This window comes from Zea mays, chromosome 3 (assembly GCF_902167145.1).
Source record: "Zea mays cultivar B73 chromosome 3, Zm-B73-REFERENCE-NAM-5.0, whole genome shotgun sequence".
NCBI lineage: Eukaryota > Viridiplantae > Streptophyta > Magnoliopsida > Poales > Poaceae > Zea > Zea mays.
The window spans coordinates 82,753,197-82,771,081 of record NC_050098.1 but is presented as its reverse complement, the minus strand read 5'-3'; the positions used below and the strand labels follow the sequence as shown (position 1 = coordinate 82,771,081).

Sequence of the window (17,885 nt, the reverse complement as noted above, 5' to 3'; positions counted from 1 at the left end):
AACGGGAAAATACACTAATGTCCCGTTTGTTTGCTTTCATTTTGAGGAATTGGAATCTTACTAATGAAATAGATTGTTTTTTAGAATGTGACATTCCACCACTTTTCAAAGTTATCATATAAGCCTATCTCAAATTCATGTGGTGGAAGATGGAAATTGATTCTATAGATTTACATGCTATTTTTGATGTACAACTTATAACACATTATTCTATTTGCTTCGCTATAACATAAATATATTATATAACTATCTCTCTCATATGATTTAAGATAATATATACAAATATATTATATATATAAATATATAAACTTAATTAGTTTTGTCTAAATTATAATTATCAAAATGGAATTCAATTCCAACGAAACAAACGGGGCCTAAAGGAAAAGACCGTGGTATTCAAGTTGATCATCGGATCACTTGAAAGGGGTTGAGTGCAACCCTTGTCTATTGGGACGCCACAACGTGTAAGTAGGCAAGTGTTACTTGGCCGAACAACGGGATAAAATCGCGTGTCTCTTGTGATTGTTTTCTCTGTGATTGTTTTATCCACAAGAACTCGCCTCAAAACTACTTAGCCGCACTAACATCTCTATAACTAAGTTTTATGGCTATTTAGTGTTTAATTTTACAGGATCACCTATTCACCCCCCCCCCTCTAGGTGCTCTCACCTTCCCCCGCACAGCCACGTGCGGCCTCGACGTCCCCTCCGTCTCCCGCACAGCCCAGTGCGGCACCGGCGCCTTCTGCTCCATCACTCCCCGCTCCGCCGTCTCGCTACACCGACCCCAACCAGACATACCAGCGTCGATACCCCGACTCGTTCTAGCGCCGAGATCCCGACCTATCACCCTGTCGTTGTCCACCGTGATCCTCGACACATCCACCCGATGGTCACCCACCGCGCGGCCGGTGTCCTTCGGCCACCTGATCGCCTGATTCTCTCCACGACCTCTTCTTCAGCTCTTCCGCCGATACCCACGACTGTCTGTGGTGCGCTTGCCGACCAACAGTGGCGGCGCGCCATGGAAGCGGAGTACGAGGCTCTCCAGGCCAACCACATCTAGGACCTGGTGCCAACGTGGTCACCGGAAAATGGATCTTCAAGCTGAAGCTGCACGCCGACGGGTCCTGGAGCGGTACAAGGCCCGTTATGTGCTCCGGGGCTTCACCCAGCGCCTGGGTCAACTACGACAAGACCTTCAGTCCGGTGGTCAAGCCTGCCACCATCCGGACTGTTCTGACTCTGGCACTGGCCTGGGACTGACCGGTCCACCAACTCGTCGTGACGAAAGCCTTCCTCCGCGGCACCCTGATGGAGACGGTCTACTGCACCCAACCCGTTGGGTTTGTCGACCCTGCTCAACCCGACTTGGTCTGCAAGCTCAACAAGTCCCTCTACGGCCTCAAGCAGGCACCCCGGGCTTGGTACAGTCGCTTCACCACCTTCTTGTGTTTGCAGGGTTTCGTCGAGGCCAAGTCGGACACGTCCCTGTTCATCCTCCGTCACGGTTCGGATACAGCGTACCACCTCCTCGTCGACGACATCGTCCTCACCGCCTCCTCCCCCGAGCTTCTGCGTCGCATCATCTCCTGCCTCCAGCAAGAGTTTGCGATGGACCTCGGGACGCTCCACCACTCCTTGGGGGTCATCGTCGAGCGCCGTCCCTAGGGCCTGTTCCTCCACCAGCGGCAGTACACCGTCGACATCCTTGAACGCGCTGGCATGGTTGAATGCAAGTCCTACGCGACTCCGGTGGATACGCAGGGCAAACTTTCCGCCGCCGGCCCCCCGATCGCCGATCCAACCGGCTACCGGAGTCTTGTCGGGGCCCTTCAGTACCTCCTATGCACCAGGCCCGACATCGCCTACGCTGTCCAGCACGTGTGCCTTCACATGCACGACCCTCGGGAGCCGCATCTCACCGCGCTGAAGCGGATCCCGCGGTACTTGCGGGGCACTCTTGACTTCGGGCTCCTTCTACGCCGGTCCTCCGCCACGGAACTTCACGTCTACACCGATGCCGACTGCGCGAGTTGTCCGGACACGCGCCGGTCCACCTCGGGCTACGCCGTGTTCCTCGGCGACAGCCTCATCTCCTGGTCGTCGAAGCGCCAGCCAGTTGTCTCCAGCGCCGAGGCCGAGTACCGCGCCGTGGCCAACGGCGTGGCTGAGGCGGCTTGGCTCCGTCAGCTACTCCACGTGCTCCACAGTCCACTGACCACGAGCACCCTGGTCTTCTGCGACAACGTCAACGCCGTCTACCTCTCCACCAACCCCGTCCAACACCAGCGCACGAAGCATGTCGAAATCGACCTCCACTTCGTCCGCGAACGGGTAGCATGTGGAGTTGTTCGCGTTCTTCACGTCCCGACCACCTCCCAGTTCGCCAACGTCTTCACCAAGGGGCTTCCATTGGTGGTCTTCATGGAGTTTCGATCCAGTCTCAACATCTGCAGTGGTTAGAGTTTCGACTGCGGGGGGGTGTTAGCTATCTGTGTATATGGGCCTAGCCCACTAGGGTTCTATATCCCAGTATATTGTAGCTGTTAGGGTTTCATTGTAACAGACTCTATCACAATATGTAATCATCTTCTATGTAGTAGACAAGCTTTCCATTCTCATACACTTATCGCAAGTTGAAAAAAGGACGCTTTGACTTGTTTAAACAAATAAAATTGCCACTTGCCAGCAATTAAAGATGACTTACCTCCATATGTAAACTTTGACAACAATTCAGCTTCAGAAGCCCTCTGAACCAAAATAAATTAATACATTAGAAAATCAAAATAATACAAGGTTGTCATCGATATATGCTTATATGGGGACACAAACTATAATGTGATGGAACAATGATATATTACAGGCTCACTCCCTCAGCTTCCTAATACTTAAAACTTTGGATTAGCGAACACAACTAGGCAAGTTTTAGCAGGGCTATATGTGAAATTTACAAGGGATTGGTGAGACGCCAAGTACAAGAAGATGAATTAGCATTTGTATATTCTCATAATCAGATACTGATTGTAGAGTACATCTTATAGAGACTTAGGCTAACAAATAAAGAGGCAATACATCAGGGAGAGATCGCAGGCAAACTACACTTCAGTGCAAACAAGAGGACTCATGGGGATCATGCATATGGAGGCAAACTTGCTACACCGACTAGGCAATGTACCAAGTGATAGTGAGGTCCTAAAGTGCCCCAGCAATGCTCCGGGAAGGAGTAGGGTAAGTGACCCACTGCTGAAAACTTTGGCATTGGTGGTAACAAAAGTGTTGCAAGGCTCGTAGTCAACCATGCAAAGCGATTGTACCATGCCCAAGGAAGTTGTTTAAGGCTGCAGGGAGACATGTTGAGATGGCAAAGCAACAAACTAGTGGGCGGTTAATAATAGACTTCCTAAGAAGGGTGTGCGCTATCATTAAGGCTATGTCGTCAAATCAGGCACTAGGCCCTAACAGTTTTATCGGTTGTTTCTATAAAGTGGCATGGCAAATAATAAAGGTGGATTTTATTGTTGCCATTAGCGAAAGGGAAATGTGTTATATGCCATTCTAACTTGGTTTTGGTGATTAATGACCAACACAACCCCAAGTACTAACTAGTTTGCTAATTGTGTGCTTGCATATTCATAAGTGCCAGATTGTCGAATCCAACTTAACTTACAGCTCAAAAGGAGGCAAACTAGGGTAAATCAGGATGAGGTAAGCTATGTCTAGTTCACAAGTTTGGATAAGTTCTAACTATCCTTGAAAACATTTGTGAGCACCTTCAAGGCTTTGGAAGAAAAGATTTTATAAAAATGCATTTGGAGCCGAGTTTAAGCCTAGAACAGGATTCTAAGTTTGAGTTAGGAAAAGGTGAGACTCTATGACTTACCAGTTCGATATACTGTAATTAAGTTTGTCTAAGTCATAGGAAGGTTCTCAAAGTTAGCCAAACTCATTGGAAGAAGATATGCAAAGAAGTGCCAAATTTCAACTATTCTGGGATGCGTCGAACCTTCTTCCCAGTGGCATCTGTAAGAGGCTTGGGCGGCCTAGTGCACCGGACCAGTCCGGTGGCGCACCAGACCAAAGTTCCAAAGGCACTATAGAAGCATAGTTCTGGCCTGGCGCACCAGGAGCGAACCAGTGGCTCGTCGGGCCTCTTTTCTAGAGGAGTGTGCAGATGAAGCCCGAAGCACCTTGGCGCATCGAACCAGTTCAATGTACACCGGACCAGTCAGCACCAACGGCAAGTTCAGCATTCAACGACCAGCTTAAACGGCTAGTTGGCGTGACAGGACACAAGGTGGGGTCCGGTGGTGCATCAGACTGGTCCGATGAGACCACGAACGGTAAGGTCAAAGGCAATCCCGTTGATTAAGGTTACCGTTGTAGGTCTGGTGGTGCACCGTACCGGTCTCGTGCACCCGATGAAAGAGCAGATTTTGCAGATTTCTATCAACGGCTATTTGGGGTTTTAGGGCTATAAATACACCCTCAACCAGACACCTCGAGACAAAAAAAAGTCACCCCTAGAGCTGAGCAACATTCCCATACACTTGTGCAACACACCCACGCCATTTTGAGAGATCAAGCACTCCATCTAAGCTGAGATAGTGTTTTTAGAGAGAGTATGCCTGAGTGTTCTATTTTCTTAGTATTGTTGTGTTTTTGCTCTTAATTTGTGGTGATACTTCGTTGTAAAAGCTAGTAAGAGGCTCCAGACTTTGTGGAGTGCCTTATAGAGGCTCCGAGCGTAGGTTCTTTGGAAGGTAAAACAAATAGTGTCTCTTGTGTTCTTTACTTTTTCTTGCAATTTGTTCTTGTCTCTCTCCCTCTCTAAGTTCTCTTGATGGGACTTTGATTTATCACTTGTGTTGCTCTCAAAGTGAACTCTATATTCATAAGAGCAACAAGTCCAAGAGAACTTCCCCCTTATTCGCCTCCTCTTCGTATTGATTATTATTAATCTAACCTTTAATTTGGGATTTAGTTTGTGTTAAGTGTTAAATTTTCAGGTGTTGCCTATTCACCTCCCTCTAGGCAACTACTCCCTCCATTCCAAAACAGTATTCTTTTTAGACTAAACATACATTCATTAGTAAATCTAAGAACGTGGTTGATATGTATGTCTAGATTCATTATCATTCATTTGAATGTGAACGAAAAAGAGAGAGCTAGAAAGAACTATATTTTGGGACAGAGGGAGTATCAATTAGTCGACTGATGTAGGGTGATGTATCACGGTTGTATCTTATCAACTCAGCCTATGTCACTCTTTTGCCGAGTCGGTTGATACTTTGGAAGTTAAAGATTATCGTCCCATAATCCTAATCCACAGCTTTGCGAAGATTGTCACTAAGATTCTAGCAAATTGGCTAGCCCCAAGGCTCTCTAGCTTGGCCTCTTCTAACCAAGCGAATTGATGAAAGGAAGATGCATACATGATAACTTCATGTTAGTTCAACAAAAAGCCAAAGTGCTTCATATTAGTAAGGCTTTTGACTCCATCTCTTGGCCTTTTTTGATGGAAGTATTGAGGCATCTGGGCTTTGGTACCATTTGGTATAACATCTTGTCCAAGTTGTTGTGTTCTTCCTCCACCCGTGTTCTTGTCAATGGGGAGCCAGGGGACTAAATCTACCACCTGTGTGGCCTTAGGAAGTGGAATACTCTATCCCCTATGGTTTTTATCTAGGTTATGGATATCTTAAACTCCATGGTTTTGAGGGATGAATAGCTTGGTTTGTTGCAGCATTTATTAAGGAGTGGGGGCAAAGGCTCTCGTTATATGCAGACGATGTGAGTTAGTGCTATTCAAAAATGTTCTCAAAAATTAAGGAGGCTACTGATTTGGTCACAAACATAATAAAAAGTTACATTGGCCCAATAGATGTGAGAAGCAAAAGGTTGAGGTAGTATAGTAGGTTCATCGTCATTAGCTAGTAGTGGTGATCCTCCCTCCTCCCCGCCTGTCACAAAGGAGGAACTCCCTGTTTTTGTTGGAGGATCACTACCTATCAGAGGTCCTATTCGGAAGCCTCGTCGAATCCTCGCTCGTTTAGTTGCCCTAGAGCCCCAAGAAGATGACGTGTCGAGCACTCGTTGTAATAATGATTGGTCTCCATGAGGGCATGATGGCGGAATCAATAGCCCTAATCGCCCACAGGTTCAACCTTTCTAAAGAATCTCTAATCCTTAGGCGCATGTTAGAAGCTAACTTCCTACTCTACATGTGTGATGATGAGCGATGAGGGTACTATTCTCCGAGTCTACAATGGCAGCCAACCAGTTATCTCCCCTTACTTTCAGTTGCACATCACATAGTGGACACGTTTCTTCAGAGTTGAGAGTCTAGCCCTGCACCAGGCCATCGACATCAAGCTTTAAGGTATTCTGGCACATGCTTGGGACGTGAGAATAGAAGCACAGTTGCTCGACGACGATTACTTGATCAATGAGGTAAGCCAAGATGTCGCAGTTCAACGAGATGTCTTCCGACTCCGGGCTTGGTGTCCGAGGCCATAACTCATTTCCAGCACCAAGGACCTCATCATTGAGCATTGTCCTGCTGCTTGGGAGGACCCTCCAAGTGCTCTCATATCCCATCACGATTTCTGCATCATTTGTAGAAAGCGGAAGAATGGATTGAATCACCACACACCCATTGAGGGTGGGGAGCCTGTTATATATAGCCAATAGGCATGCATGGAAGGTACATGTAAGGAAGGCTATTCCTTGTACAAGGAAACATACCTAGGCTATAGATAGAAGGTAATCCTAGTCTATACAAGGCAGCTAGCCAATCTAGGGGATTACAATCAATTGCTAATCAGGCTCTGATTGATCCTGATAGATACATATCGTAATACCCGCCCACAGTCTGAGCGGGAGGATCACGGACGCAAAGACTGTTCCGAAATTCAGTGAAGAGTTGTACGGGCAGTCCCTTGGTCATGATGTCGGCGAACTGGTGTGTGGACGGAACATGAAGAACACGGAACTGCCCCAAAGCAACCTTCTCACGGACGAAGTGGATGTCGATTTCGATGTGCTTCGTGCGGCGGTGGTGGACTGGGTTGGCTGCCATGTACACAGCGCTCACATTGTCACAGTAGACCACGGTCGCACGGGGGATGAAGATGTGCAGCTCATGTAGAAGCTGACGCAGCCAGCAGCACTCAGCAACCGCATGGGCCACAGCACGGTACTCTGCTTCGGCGCTGGAGCGAGAGACAGTCGTCTGACGTTTGGACGACCATGACACCAGATTGTCGTCGAGGTAGACGCAGAAGCCGGAGGTGGAGCGACGCGTGTCGGGGCAGCCGGCCCAGTCGGCATCGGAGTAGGCTGTGAGCTGATCAACGATGCCAGGTCCCAAGTGCAGACCTGCGGACAGGGAGCCCTTGACATAGCGCAGGATGCGCTTGATGAGCGCAAGATGCGGCTCGCGAGGGTCGTGCATGAAGAGGCAGACTTGCTGGACAGCATAGGCCAGGTCCGGCCTGGTCAGAGTGAGGTACTGAAGAGCACCAGCGAGGCTCCGGTACTCCGAGGGATTGGCGACTGGATCGCCCTCGGAGGCAGACAACTTGGTCCGGGCATCCACCGGAGTAGTTGTCGGGTGGCATTCAGACATGCCAGCGCGCTGGAGAAGATCAACGGCGTACTGCCGCTGGGAGAGGAACAGCCCACTGCTGTCCCGTGTCACCGAGATGCCGAGGAAGTGGTGAAGATCCCCGAGGTCCGTCATGGCAAATTCCGACGATAGGCGGGAGGTGACGTGCTGGAGAAGAGCCGGCGATGATGCAGTGATGATGATGTCGTCGACGTAGAGGAGGAGGTAGGCCATGGCGTCTCCATTCTTGTAGATGAACAAGGAGGCATCCGTTTTGGAGGTGGTGAAGCCAATACTGCGAATGAAGCTGGAGAAGCGCTAATTCCAAGCGTGTGGTGCCTGCTTAAGCCCATATAGGGACTTCTGCAACAGACAGACAGAGTTAGGTGCAGCGGGGTCGACGAATCCTTTCGGCTGCTCGCAGTAGACAGTCTCCTCGAGGTTGCCGTGAAGGAAGGCATTCTTCACGTCGAGCTGCCGGATGGGCCAGTCTCGGGACGCAGCAATGCTGAGGACGGTGCGGATCGTGGCCGGCTTGACGACCGGGCTGAATGTTTCGTCGTAGTCAACGCCTTCCTCCTGGGAGAAGCCACGAACGACCCAGCGCGCCTTGTGCCGGGCGAGGGAGCCGTCGGAGTGGAGCTTGTGTTTGAACAGCCACTTGCCAGTGACAATGTTCGCACCAGGCGGCCGGGGTACGAGGCGCCAAGTGCCGTTGTCGATCAATGCCTTGTACTCGTCCGCCATCGCAGCACGCCAATTTGAATCGGCCAGGGCACTGCGATAGTTCGCCGGGATTGGCGAGGCGACGGAGGCGGAGAAGCCGAAGCGCTGGACAGTGCGAAGGGAGCCGGTCTGTGAGCGTGTCACAGGCCGGTTCGCTGCAGTAGAGAGGAGCCGAGCTGCTGGAGCCGCTGGTGGCGAAGTTGGTGCAGCTGCTGTTGGCGCTGAAGTTGCAGCAGCCACAGGGGCCACCGCTGCGGTGACCGGTGCTGCTGGAGGCTGGGCGCGTCGGGTGTAGGTGGTGCCGAAGCGCTGACCATCAGTCGGGGGAGCCGCCGGCTGCCCTGCTTGGGGCCCATGAGCGCCCAGTTGTGGCCCGCCCGCAGGGTGAACCCGGGGGCCGAGCTGGAGTATGGCCGGGTCCAGGAACACCTGGAGATCATCCTCGCTGCTGGCAGCGAGCGGCGGATGGGTGTTTGCAGGAGCCGTCGAGGTGAGGCCCTGCATCAGAAAATCAAGTGATGACGGCATGGAGGCCGCCGATGGTGCAGCCGAGAATGGGAACACGGACTCATCAAAAATAACATGGCGCGAGATAATGATGCGACGAGTGGACATGTCAAGGCAGCGATAGCCCTTGTGAGAGGATGGGTATCCGAGGAAGACACAAGGAGTGGATCGAGGGGCGAGTTTGTGAGGGGAGGTGGCAGTGAGGTTCGGATAGCAGAGGCATCCGAAGATGCGAAGGGAAGCGTAATCAGGGAGTAGGCCGTGAAGAATTTGGTAAGGTATTTGGTTTTGTATGGAGGAGGAGGGGCGCCTATTGAGGAGGTATGTTGCTGTTGTGAGGGCTTCAGCCCAGTATGGAGGTGGCATGGACGCATGGAGCAGCATGGTGCGGATGGTGTTGTTGGTAGTGCGGAGCATGCGTTCGGCCTTGCCGTTTTGTGGTGAGGTATAGGGGCAGGAAAGGCGAAGAGTGATGTCGTGGCTAGCAAGGAAGGAAGTGGTGGCGCGGTTGACAAACTCGGTCCCATTATCGGCTTGGAAGGATTTAGGTGTGGTACTGAACTGGGTCTGGGCGTATGCAATGAATTCAATCATGTGGCGGTGCACCTCAGATTTGTGCCGTAGAGGGAAGGACCAGCAGTAATGGGAATAATCATCGAGTATAATAAGGTAATACTTGAACCCAGAATTGCTAAGCACGGGAGATGTCCATACATCGCAGTGAAGTAAATCAAACGGAGCATGGGTAACAGATGTCGAGTGACTAAATGGAAGGCGCACATGCTTGCCAAGTTGACAGGCATGGCAGAGGCATGGCGAGCTTTTATTGAAGGTAATGACCGACATGCTTCGAAGTTTGGCGAGGCTGGAGGGACCGGGGTGGCCGAGGCGATGATGCCACAAAGACGACGTGGTGGCGAGGCTGCAGGAGGGAGTTGTGGTGGAGGGGTAGGTGTAGAGGTCGCCACCACTATTGCAGCGAAGAGTCACGTGCCCCGTCTGTTTGTCCTTGACAGAAAAACCATAAGCATCAAATTCAATGGAACAAGAGTTGTCACGAGTGAATTGACGAACAGATAAAAGATTGCGCACAAGTGCAGGTGCAACAAGAACATTGTTAAGACGATAGGTAGAGGTGGGGGAGGAAAGTGTAGATGTGCCACGACAGGTGATGGGTATGGTGGTTCCATTGCCAACGGTGATGCCGAATGAAGGAGGGGGGAGATGGGACAGGAGTATACCAGCCGAAGAGGACATGTGAGCTGTGGCGCCAGTGTCGAGGACCCAAGGGGAGGACCCCTGGAGGGACATCTGATTCAGTGCGGCGATGAGGCCAGCCAGATCCCAACCGCCCTGCGCTGCCATAGGTGGAGCAGGGTTGTCGGGGGACTGAACAGGGGCGAGCGCAGTGTGCGCCTGAGCCTGAGTGTAGGGGCCGAGGATGCCAGGACTGCGCCAGGCAGGGGTTGGCGCCGGCGGGCGCCAGGGCTGCTGATGAACCCCGGCGGTCCAAGGGGGGTAGCAGTACCAGGGGGCGGCTGGGAACCTGGGACCGCCAGAGTGAGGGCCGCCCTTGCCCTTCTTCTTCCAGCGGCCGCCGCCACCACCTGGGTTGCCGCCGCTGCTGGAGCCATTGCCGTGACCGCCCTGTCTACTGGCAGTGGAGCCGCCGCCGTTGGTGGTGGGGGTGGTGCGGCAGTTGGTACCGCACGATGCGTGGAGTGCCGTCTGGGCCGCAACCGTGCCTTCATTGGCGAGGCGGAGTTCCTTCAGCACGAGCTTCTCGCGAGTGGTGGCGAAGTCCGGCAGCGGGTGGGAGTCGGCAATATTGTCGGCGGTGCTGGCGAAGCGTGGGTTGAGGCCGCGGAGGAGGTTGAGGACGAGGTCCGCATCGGTGATGGTGCGGCCGACATCACGGAGCGCGTCGGCGGTGGCCTTCATACGCTGGGCATAGTCATTGATGGAGGAGTCGCCCTGAGTCATCGAGTGAAACTCGTGGCTTAGGAAGATGGAGCGTGGAGCCTTGTTGGCCTCGAAGAGGCGCTTGATGGCGACCCAGAGTTCACGCGCAGTCTGGTTTGGAGCCGCGGCGAGGCCGATGACGTCGGGCCCAGCCGAGCCGAGAAGCCAGCTGCGGACACAGGCATCGGCGATGCCCCAAGAAGGATCTGTGGGACGGGCTTCCTGCAATCCGTCGATGTGCGAGAGGAGAGCGAATTTTCCACAGAGGGAGGTGAAGAATGGTTCCCACTGGTTGAAGTTGGGTTTTGCCAGTTCAAGAGTCACCGGGATGTGGTTCTTGACATTGATCGTCGCATAGGGGGCGACAATCACAGCGGGGGCAGGAGTGGTGTCGTCGGTCATGGTGACCAGGGGGGGAGGAGTTGGCGCTGCGCACAGCAGGGAGGAGTTGGCGCTGCGCACAGCAGGGAGATGGGCGCAGGATCTAGAGAGCTGATACCATGTAGAAAGGGGAAGAATGGATTGAATCACCACACACCCATTGAGGGTGGGGAGACACACCCATTGAGGGTGGGGAGCCTGTTATATATAGCCAATAGGCATGCATAGAAGGTACATGTAAGGAAGGCTATTCCCTGTACAAGGAAACATACCTAGGCTATAGATAGAAGGTAATCCTAGTCTATACAAGGCAGCTAGCCAATCTAGGGGATTACAATCAATTGCTAATCAGGCTCTGATTGATCCTGATAGATACATATCCTAATATCATTGTCTTCGCCACTGCTACTAGCAGCCAGAACCACCGCTAGTGGCGGCGACATCAAGTACTCTTGGATGATGTCGCTATGCTGAGTCCTAAGACGATATAGCTTCGGTGAGGATTGGTTCTCGTGGACTAGTACATTCTCGGTTGAACCTTAGGTGCAACGTGACAAGCAATTCTAGGGCGATGGAGCTAGCACCAAAAATAAGCACGCCTTCCTTTCCGGTTGGTGGCCACTGCCTTTCAGATGGAGCTTGTAATGATGTGGCGGAGGCACCACTCGAGATCCACCCTGGTTCGTGGTTCCTAGGCATGAAGACAATATTATTACCCATTCGGCCTTGCTACTAGCCCCTAAGGTGGATCACCCTATGACTAGTTCCAGTGTGTTAAATATAATAAAAATGAATTGCCCACTTGTTTCTATCAGCTTAAGCTTTTGGGTTGAACTGGTTGATCCATGCAACTTAATATAGTATCAAAGCTAGAGGCATCGAGTTTCGAATCCAAGTTAGCGCAATTAAAAATAAAATAATTGTTGCTTGCTCATATTCCATGTCTGAGATCTAAGAGAACCTAAACATGAGGGGGAGTGTTGGGATATAATATAATTGAATTATCCACTTCTTACTATCAGCTTAAGCTTTTGGGTTGAACTGTTTAGCCTCAGTCTCTGCGTCCGACAGTTGAGGGTCCCTTGCTGCTCTTGCTGCCATTTTTGGTTGGCATTCTGTTGAGAGTGATGACATCTAAGAGAGAGACCTTCTGGTGGTGTTCTGAGTAGGTGGGTCTTGTTTGGTCATGTACTCTATATAACCATGAATTTGTCGGTTATTTTAATTTGGAATGTTCAGGACCTCAATCAGAAGACAAGATACAATTATGTCCATGATGTTATTATTTCTTCAAAAACTGATAATGTTTGTCTTCAAGAAATCAAGCTTGCCTCTGTTTCGCAGCGAATTCTCCTCTCTGCCTTAGGGTCTGAATATGACAAGTTTATTGCCCTACCAGCCATTGGCTCTCATGGAGTGTTCCTTGCTTGGAAAGAGGCTTGTTGTCATGCTATTTCTTCCCGTGTGGACTCCTTTTCAGTTTTTGTCCAGTTTCCTGAAAATGAGGGAAGGAACTGGTGGTTCACCAGTGTTTACGGCCCTCAGGAAGATGACCAAAAGGTTCAGTTTTTGCATGAATTGAGGGACATAAGGGCCCTGTGTGCTGGTCCTTGGTTTGTGGCTGGTGACTTCAACCTTATTATTAGGCCGAAGAGAAGAATAACACCAACCTAAACAAGCCAATGACGGGCAGATTTAGAAGATTACTAGATGTTACAAGTATCAAGGAGCTCCCTTTGCACGTACGCAAATACGCTTGGTCAAATGAAAGGTCTTCTCCCACCCTAGTAAGGTTGGACAGAGCCTTTTGTTGTACTGATTGGGATGAAATTTTCCCTGATTCTCTTCTCCAGAGCACAGCCTCAGGGGTATCGGATCACTGTAGAAACGGCAGGGCTATATGTACTGGAGGCCCTCCTTGCTGTTCAGCAGGGCTATATGTTTAAATTCAAGCTGCTCAACTCTGCTTACAACACCTTATTGCCTAAGAAAGCAGATGCTCTGGAGGTTAAGGATTATAGGCCAATTAGTCTTATCCATAGCTTTGCCAAGTTGTTGGCCAAGCTGCTTGCCAACATATTACCTCCAAAACTGCTTGAATTGGTTCCCATTAACCAAAGTACTTTCAAAAGGGACGGAGTACTCTAGACAACTTTGTCATGGTACAACAGGTTGCCCGAGTACTACATAGAAAGAAAGAGCCCCATATTCTCTTAAAACTAGATATCTCTAAGGCGTTTGATTAAGTTTCTTGGCCCTTTCTGTTGGAACTTCTACAGCATATTGGTTTTGGCCACAGATGGCGTAACTTAATCAGTCTGTTATTGTCAACTTCCTCCACTAGAATTTTGGTCAATGGTGAACCTGGCAACTGCATATACCATCACCATGGTCTTCGTCAAGGGGATCCTTTGTCACCCATGGTCCGATGCTCTTCATTCTAGTTATGGAAGTTCTGAATTCTATGATGAATTTTGCAACTCAGGAGCATCTGTTGCACCATATTGCTTTTACCAACAAGCCTGGCATCACATTTCCTTCTATGCTGATGATGTTGTGCTTTTCCTCCACCGCACCATATTGCTTTTACCAACAAGCCTGGCATCACATTTCCTTCTATGCTGATGATGTTGTGCTTTTCCTCCACCCTCTCAGGCAAGATCTACTATTGGTTTCCCAGCTCCTTCATATTTTTGGCCAGTCCAGGGGACTTAAGACAAATATATCTAAAAGTTCAGTTACACCTATTCAGTGTGGGGAGGAGCTGATTGTTATTTCATATTAACCTTGGTCTCCCTCTGTCCCTCAGAAAACTAGCAAATGGTGAGCTGCAGCCTCTCATTGACAAGGTCTCAAATAAGTTACTGAAAGGAAAATGTGCCCATGGGCCACTTCTAGTTTGTTTTGGTGATTAAATGTTCAACACACCACTTGGTGATTAAAGGCAAATTGAAGGTAGCAAGTCCATATGAGCTGAATTGCTGGGCTAAAAGTGCAACTTTGAGCAAACCATCAAAAACACAAGGTTTAAGTGTTTGGATAAGTTGCACACGCCCTACTCTATATTTCTAGCACTTTGTTCTGGCTATTAACTCTATTTTGCAAAGAAAGTGCTTTTTGGACTTGGTTTAGGCATATTGCAAATCCTGGAGAAATTGGATGGAAAAGGTATGGTTCCAACACTAAGTCAATTGTTTTGTGTGCTAATTATGTTTATATAAGTATTAGGGAACCTCTCAAGTCGAGTCAAAAGGAGCTAAAGAAGTTTGGCACAAAAGAGAAGATGGGTTGGTCTGGGCAACATCGAACTATCCGGTGCCACCCACCGGACAGCCAGGTGGTTGTACGGCCCAAACTCCACAGGCTCAACCTCTTTAGCTAAAAATCACCGGACATTATGGGCATCACCACCGAACAGTCTGGTGACAGGTGTTCAACGGCTACTTCGGCCACGTAAGCAAGCGTCAACGCTCAACTGGGTCACCGGACAATCCGGTGCCCCCCAGAACAAGAAACTAACCAATCAGAGATCTAGTGATCGTTGCACTGTGCACGGTCCATAGGAACAAATGTGTATTCGAGGGAGCTAGCCCTTCTCTTGTCTTGGTCCATCGCTTCTTCAGGGACGAGTTGAAATGTCGTTATCTTGTTGGATCTCGTAAGATACAAGGCTTGGGTCTCCAAGAAAGCTTGGTCACAGGTCGTGTAGTTTGTGGTGTTCATGTTCTAACTTCTAAGTGTGTTTAGTCTTATCCCTTTCTCTTGTACAGGGTGAAGACTGTGTACTTGCTTTTTTTCTATCTTAATATAAAAGTCGCACAGTTCTTATGTGTGCCTATCTTAATATAAAAGATGCCCGGTTCTCCTCTGTATTCATGAAAAAATAAGTTTTCCAATAAGCATGGCAAGTCAGTAATCTAATAAAGTCACCTTGCCCTCGTAATAGCCTTGCAATAAATAATTCACTAATCCAAAGTCTGCAGCTGACACATATACAAATCTCTTTACACCTGCAGATAGAAAACAAGTAAATTAACAAGCAGAACAAAAAACTTCCCAAATAAACTAAATTCCATTTGCCATCTTTTTCTTGCTAATAAAATATCAAACAATGCAATTTTAAGAACCCCTCGGAATCAATTTAAACAGTTACATGGCTACAAGGCAAATAGATTAACAAACAACACCATATGTCCATATCTACAAAAAGTAATAGGCTCCACTGTATATTTTTGGACATCAATAAGTGTCAGCCTCAATGGGTCCACCTGCCAAACAAAAATCTAGCATGGAAAATATTTCTCAGAAATTGAGTTTGCTTCCAAAGTCCACCTCAAACATGGTATGTATATTTTCAAAATAAAAAATATGGACATGGCACTTGTTTGTCCCTAGGCTTGTCCTAATACTAGTATTCAGGTATCACTAGTTGCATTAAATCAGGTTTCATGCAAACAAACAACAATGATAGCGAGGGGTGTAATATTAAACGTTGAACAACATATAACTTGAGTGTATGTGCAGCTCAATAACCCTCCAACCCAAAGTTGGAACATGGAGGCATGGCACCCATCATTGTACCTGTGTATCAAATATCAAGTTTGGCTGTGTATCAAATATCAAGTTTGGCTGTACATTATTGTCTGAATCACATGTATGACAGTGAGATTGTGAGAACACTAGCCACGAAAGTCTCTTGACACCACTTAGCCTGAACCCTTCTTCCTCTTTTTATTTGTTATTTTTTCTCCTCCATACCAAGTCTATTCGCAAATGACACTTCTAGAAGCATGGCTTCATAGTGCTAACTAATCCCCCACAAAACATTTATGAGATATTCAATGTATATCTGCATATTTACCATGCCAGATTGTCTACTTAAGGTTGGATCAAGCACTCCAATATAGCATTATATCCATGATTTTCTTTAATGAATTGAAATATGGCTCTCCTGCATCATTCAAGAATAAGAATGTATCTGCAATTCATATCCTCTTTGTAATTACACTTTCTAATGTTTTTTACTTTTAAAAAATCACTACTTTTCAGGCTCGTTGGGGTTCAAGATTACCCTACCACTTGCTCGGGATAAAAGGTTATTTTCTGTATCAAGTGTTTGTGGTATAGGACGAGTTGAGAAAGTTGTAATCAAGAACAGACAACATTCACACCATGGAAAGTTGTAGCATACCCCACAGAGTAATGCCATGAGTACAAAACACTTGGCCATGGTGAGAAAACATGTCATCTAGTTTATTAAGGAATAAGAAAGGGATAAAATCAAATTGGTGATGAAAAGCATAAAAACATCACTTTAATTGTTAGCAAGTTGTTATTCTAAACCTGAATTGGTATTTCTAGAATCTTTGCAATTGAAGGATCACTTTATTGTACTATAGAATCACTCTCTAGTTGAGTTGGTTAAGTGGTCTGAGTAGCACTCCTCAAGCCTTAAGTTTGACTCCCATTAAAAATGAATTTCAGATTGGGGTTAAAAAAGTCCCCCCCCCCCCCGTTTGTTCTACGGCAAAGCACAGATCTAAGGCTCGACCCATGTTTGGTCGTTCTCACATAGCCTACGGTGTCATCATGTATGGATGGGATAGGGGTTCAAGGGTTTTTTCGACCTACATGACTTCTTAATACAATACTTGGGCCGTCTTACCCACACATGTCAAAGTTTTTCAAATAATGACAGGAATAAACCAGAAAAACATAGTTAGAATTTGACAAAAGGAAGGTCAATTCACAAAAATAACTATGCACAGTAATTCAGTATAGCAAGCAAGGAAAGTGGGTGTATTGACGTTAGAAACTGCAATTATAATAACAGAGAAAAAAAAAGTTGTCATTGCCATAAATCTGTCCTGCATCCTCCACCTAAAAAACTATATTCCCTTATATGCAACCAATATTAAACTTCAATCTGTTCCATGCCACTGGTGCTGCCTCCATTAGCATCGACTGGGCTCGAATGCGGCACCATCATAGAGACAGAGAACATAGTGCGCCATCGCTTTAGGTCCGGTTTTAGTTTCTCACCAACACTAGATTGTCTTATTCTTGATTCAGAGTGTTGAATGGATCGTCCTTTGCCTCGATTGCTTCTCGGTTAGGGTAAAGGGCATCAAGTCAGTGCCACCGGTTGTGAACAAAGAGGATGCATTGGTCTAAAACTTTGACCTTTTTGCTCCAATCATAAGTATTGGTGTCCAAATCCAATTAATAATTAGTGTTAGAACTGTATTAGGGTTTAGTCTCGTCCCTCTGTAATGGGCCTAGGCCCAGATGCTCTTATTATAAATACATCTCCCAACCCAGCTAGGGTTAGGGTTTTTCCCAATATCCAATATAGTACCAGAGCTACAGTAATTTTCCTCCCTCCCTCCCCTCCCTACAGCCGCCGCCGGCTCCCTCCCTCCAGCCGCCGCCGCCGGTCTCCACCCTTGGCCTGGTCGCGGCTTCCCCTCCCACTCCTCTCGTCAGCCAGCCCGGACACCGCTGTCCTCCTGCACCGCCGCCCAGCGCCTTGGGCCGCCCGCGCCGGCGTCCACCACCCTCGTTCGGTCGCCGTCTCCGACCACCGACTCCTCCACCCGATCTGTCGCCCCCCTGTCGCGCTCTCTGCCAGATCCAGCCGCGCACTGCCTCTCCTCGTCGAGATCCCGCTACGCCCTGCCCATGGCGGCTCCTCCCCCTTC

The 17,885-nt window shown here is 48.6% G+C and overlaps 1 protein-coding gene across 4 annotated transcripts in view; it reads right to left on the bottom strand.

Annotated features, from left to right (window-relative positions):
- LOC100216683 (uncharacterized) overlaps window positions 1–17,885 on the bottom strand; it is a 53,692-nt gene that overhangs the window by 25,030 nt on the left and 10,777 nt on the right. For all 4 annotated transcript variants that reach the window (XR_004856888.1, XM_035965674.1, XM_035965675.1 and 1 more), the window contains exons 7-8: window positions 15,115–15,194; window positions 2,710–2,752 (exon numbers count right to left, since the gene is read on the bottom strand). Coding sequence is in view for 3 of the 4 variants with exons in the window: in XM_035965674.1 (XP_035821567.1) it covers window positions 2,710–2,752; window positions 15,115–15,194 (123 nt within the window). In the remaining variant the exon portion in view is untranslated. The remainder of the gene's footprint in view (window positions 1–2,709; window positions 2,753–15,114; window positions 15,195–17,885) is intronic.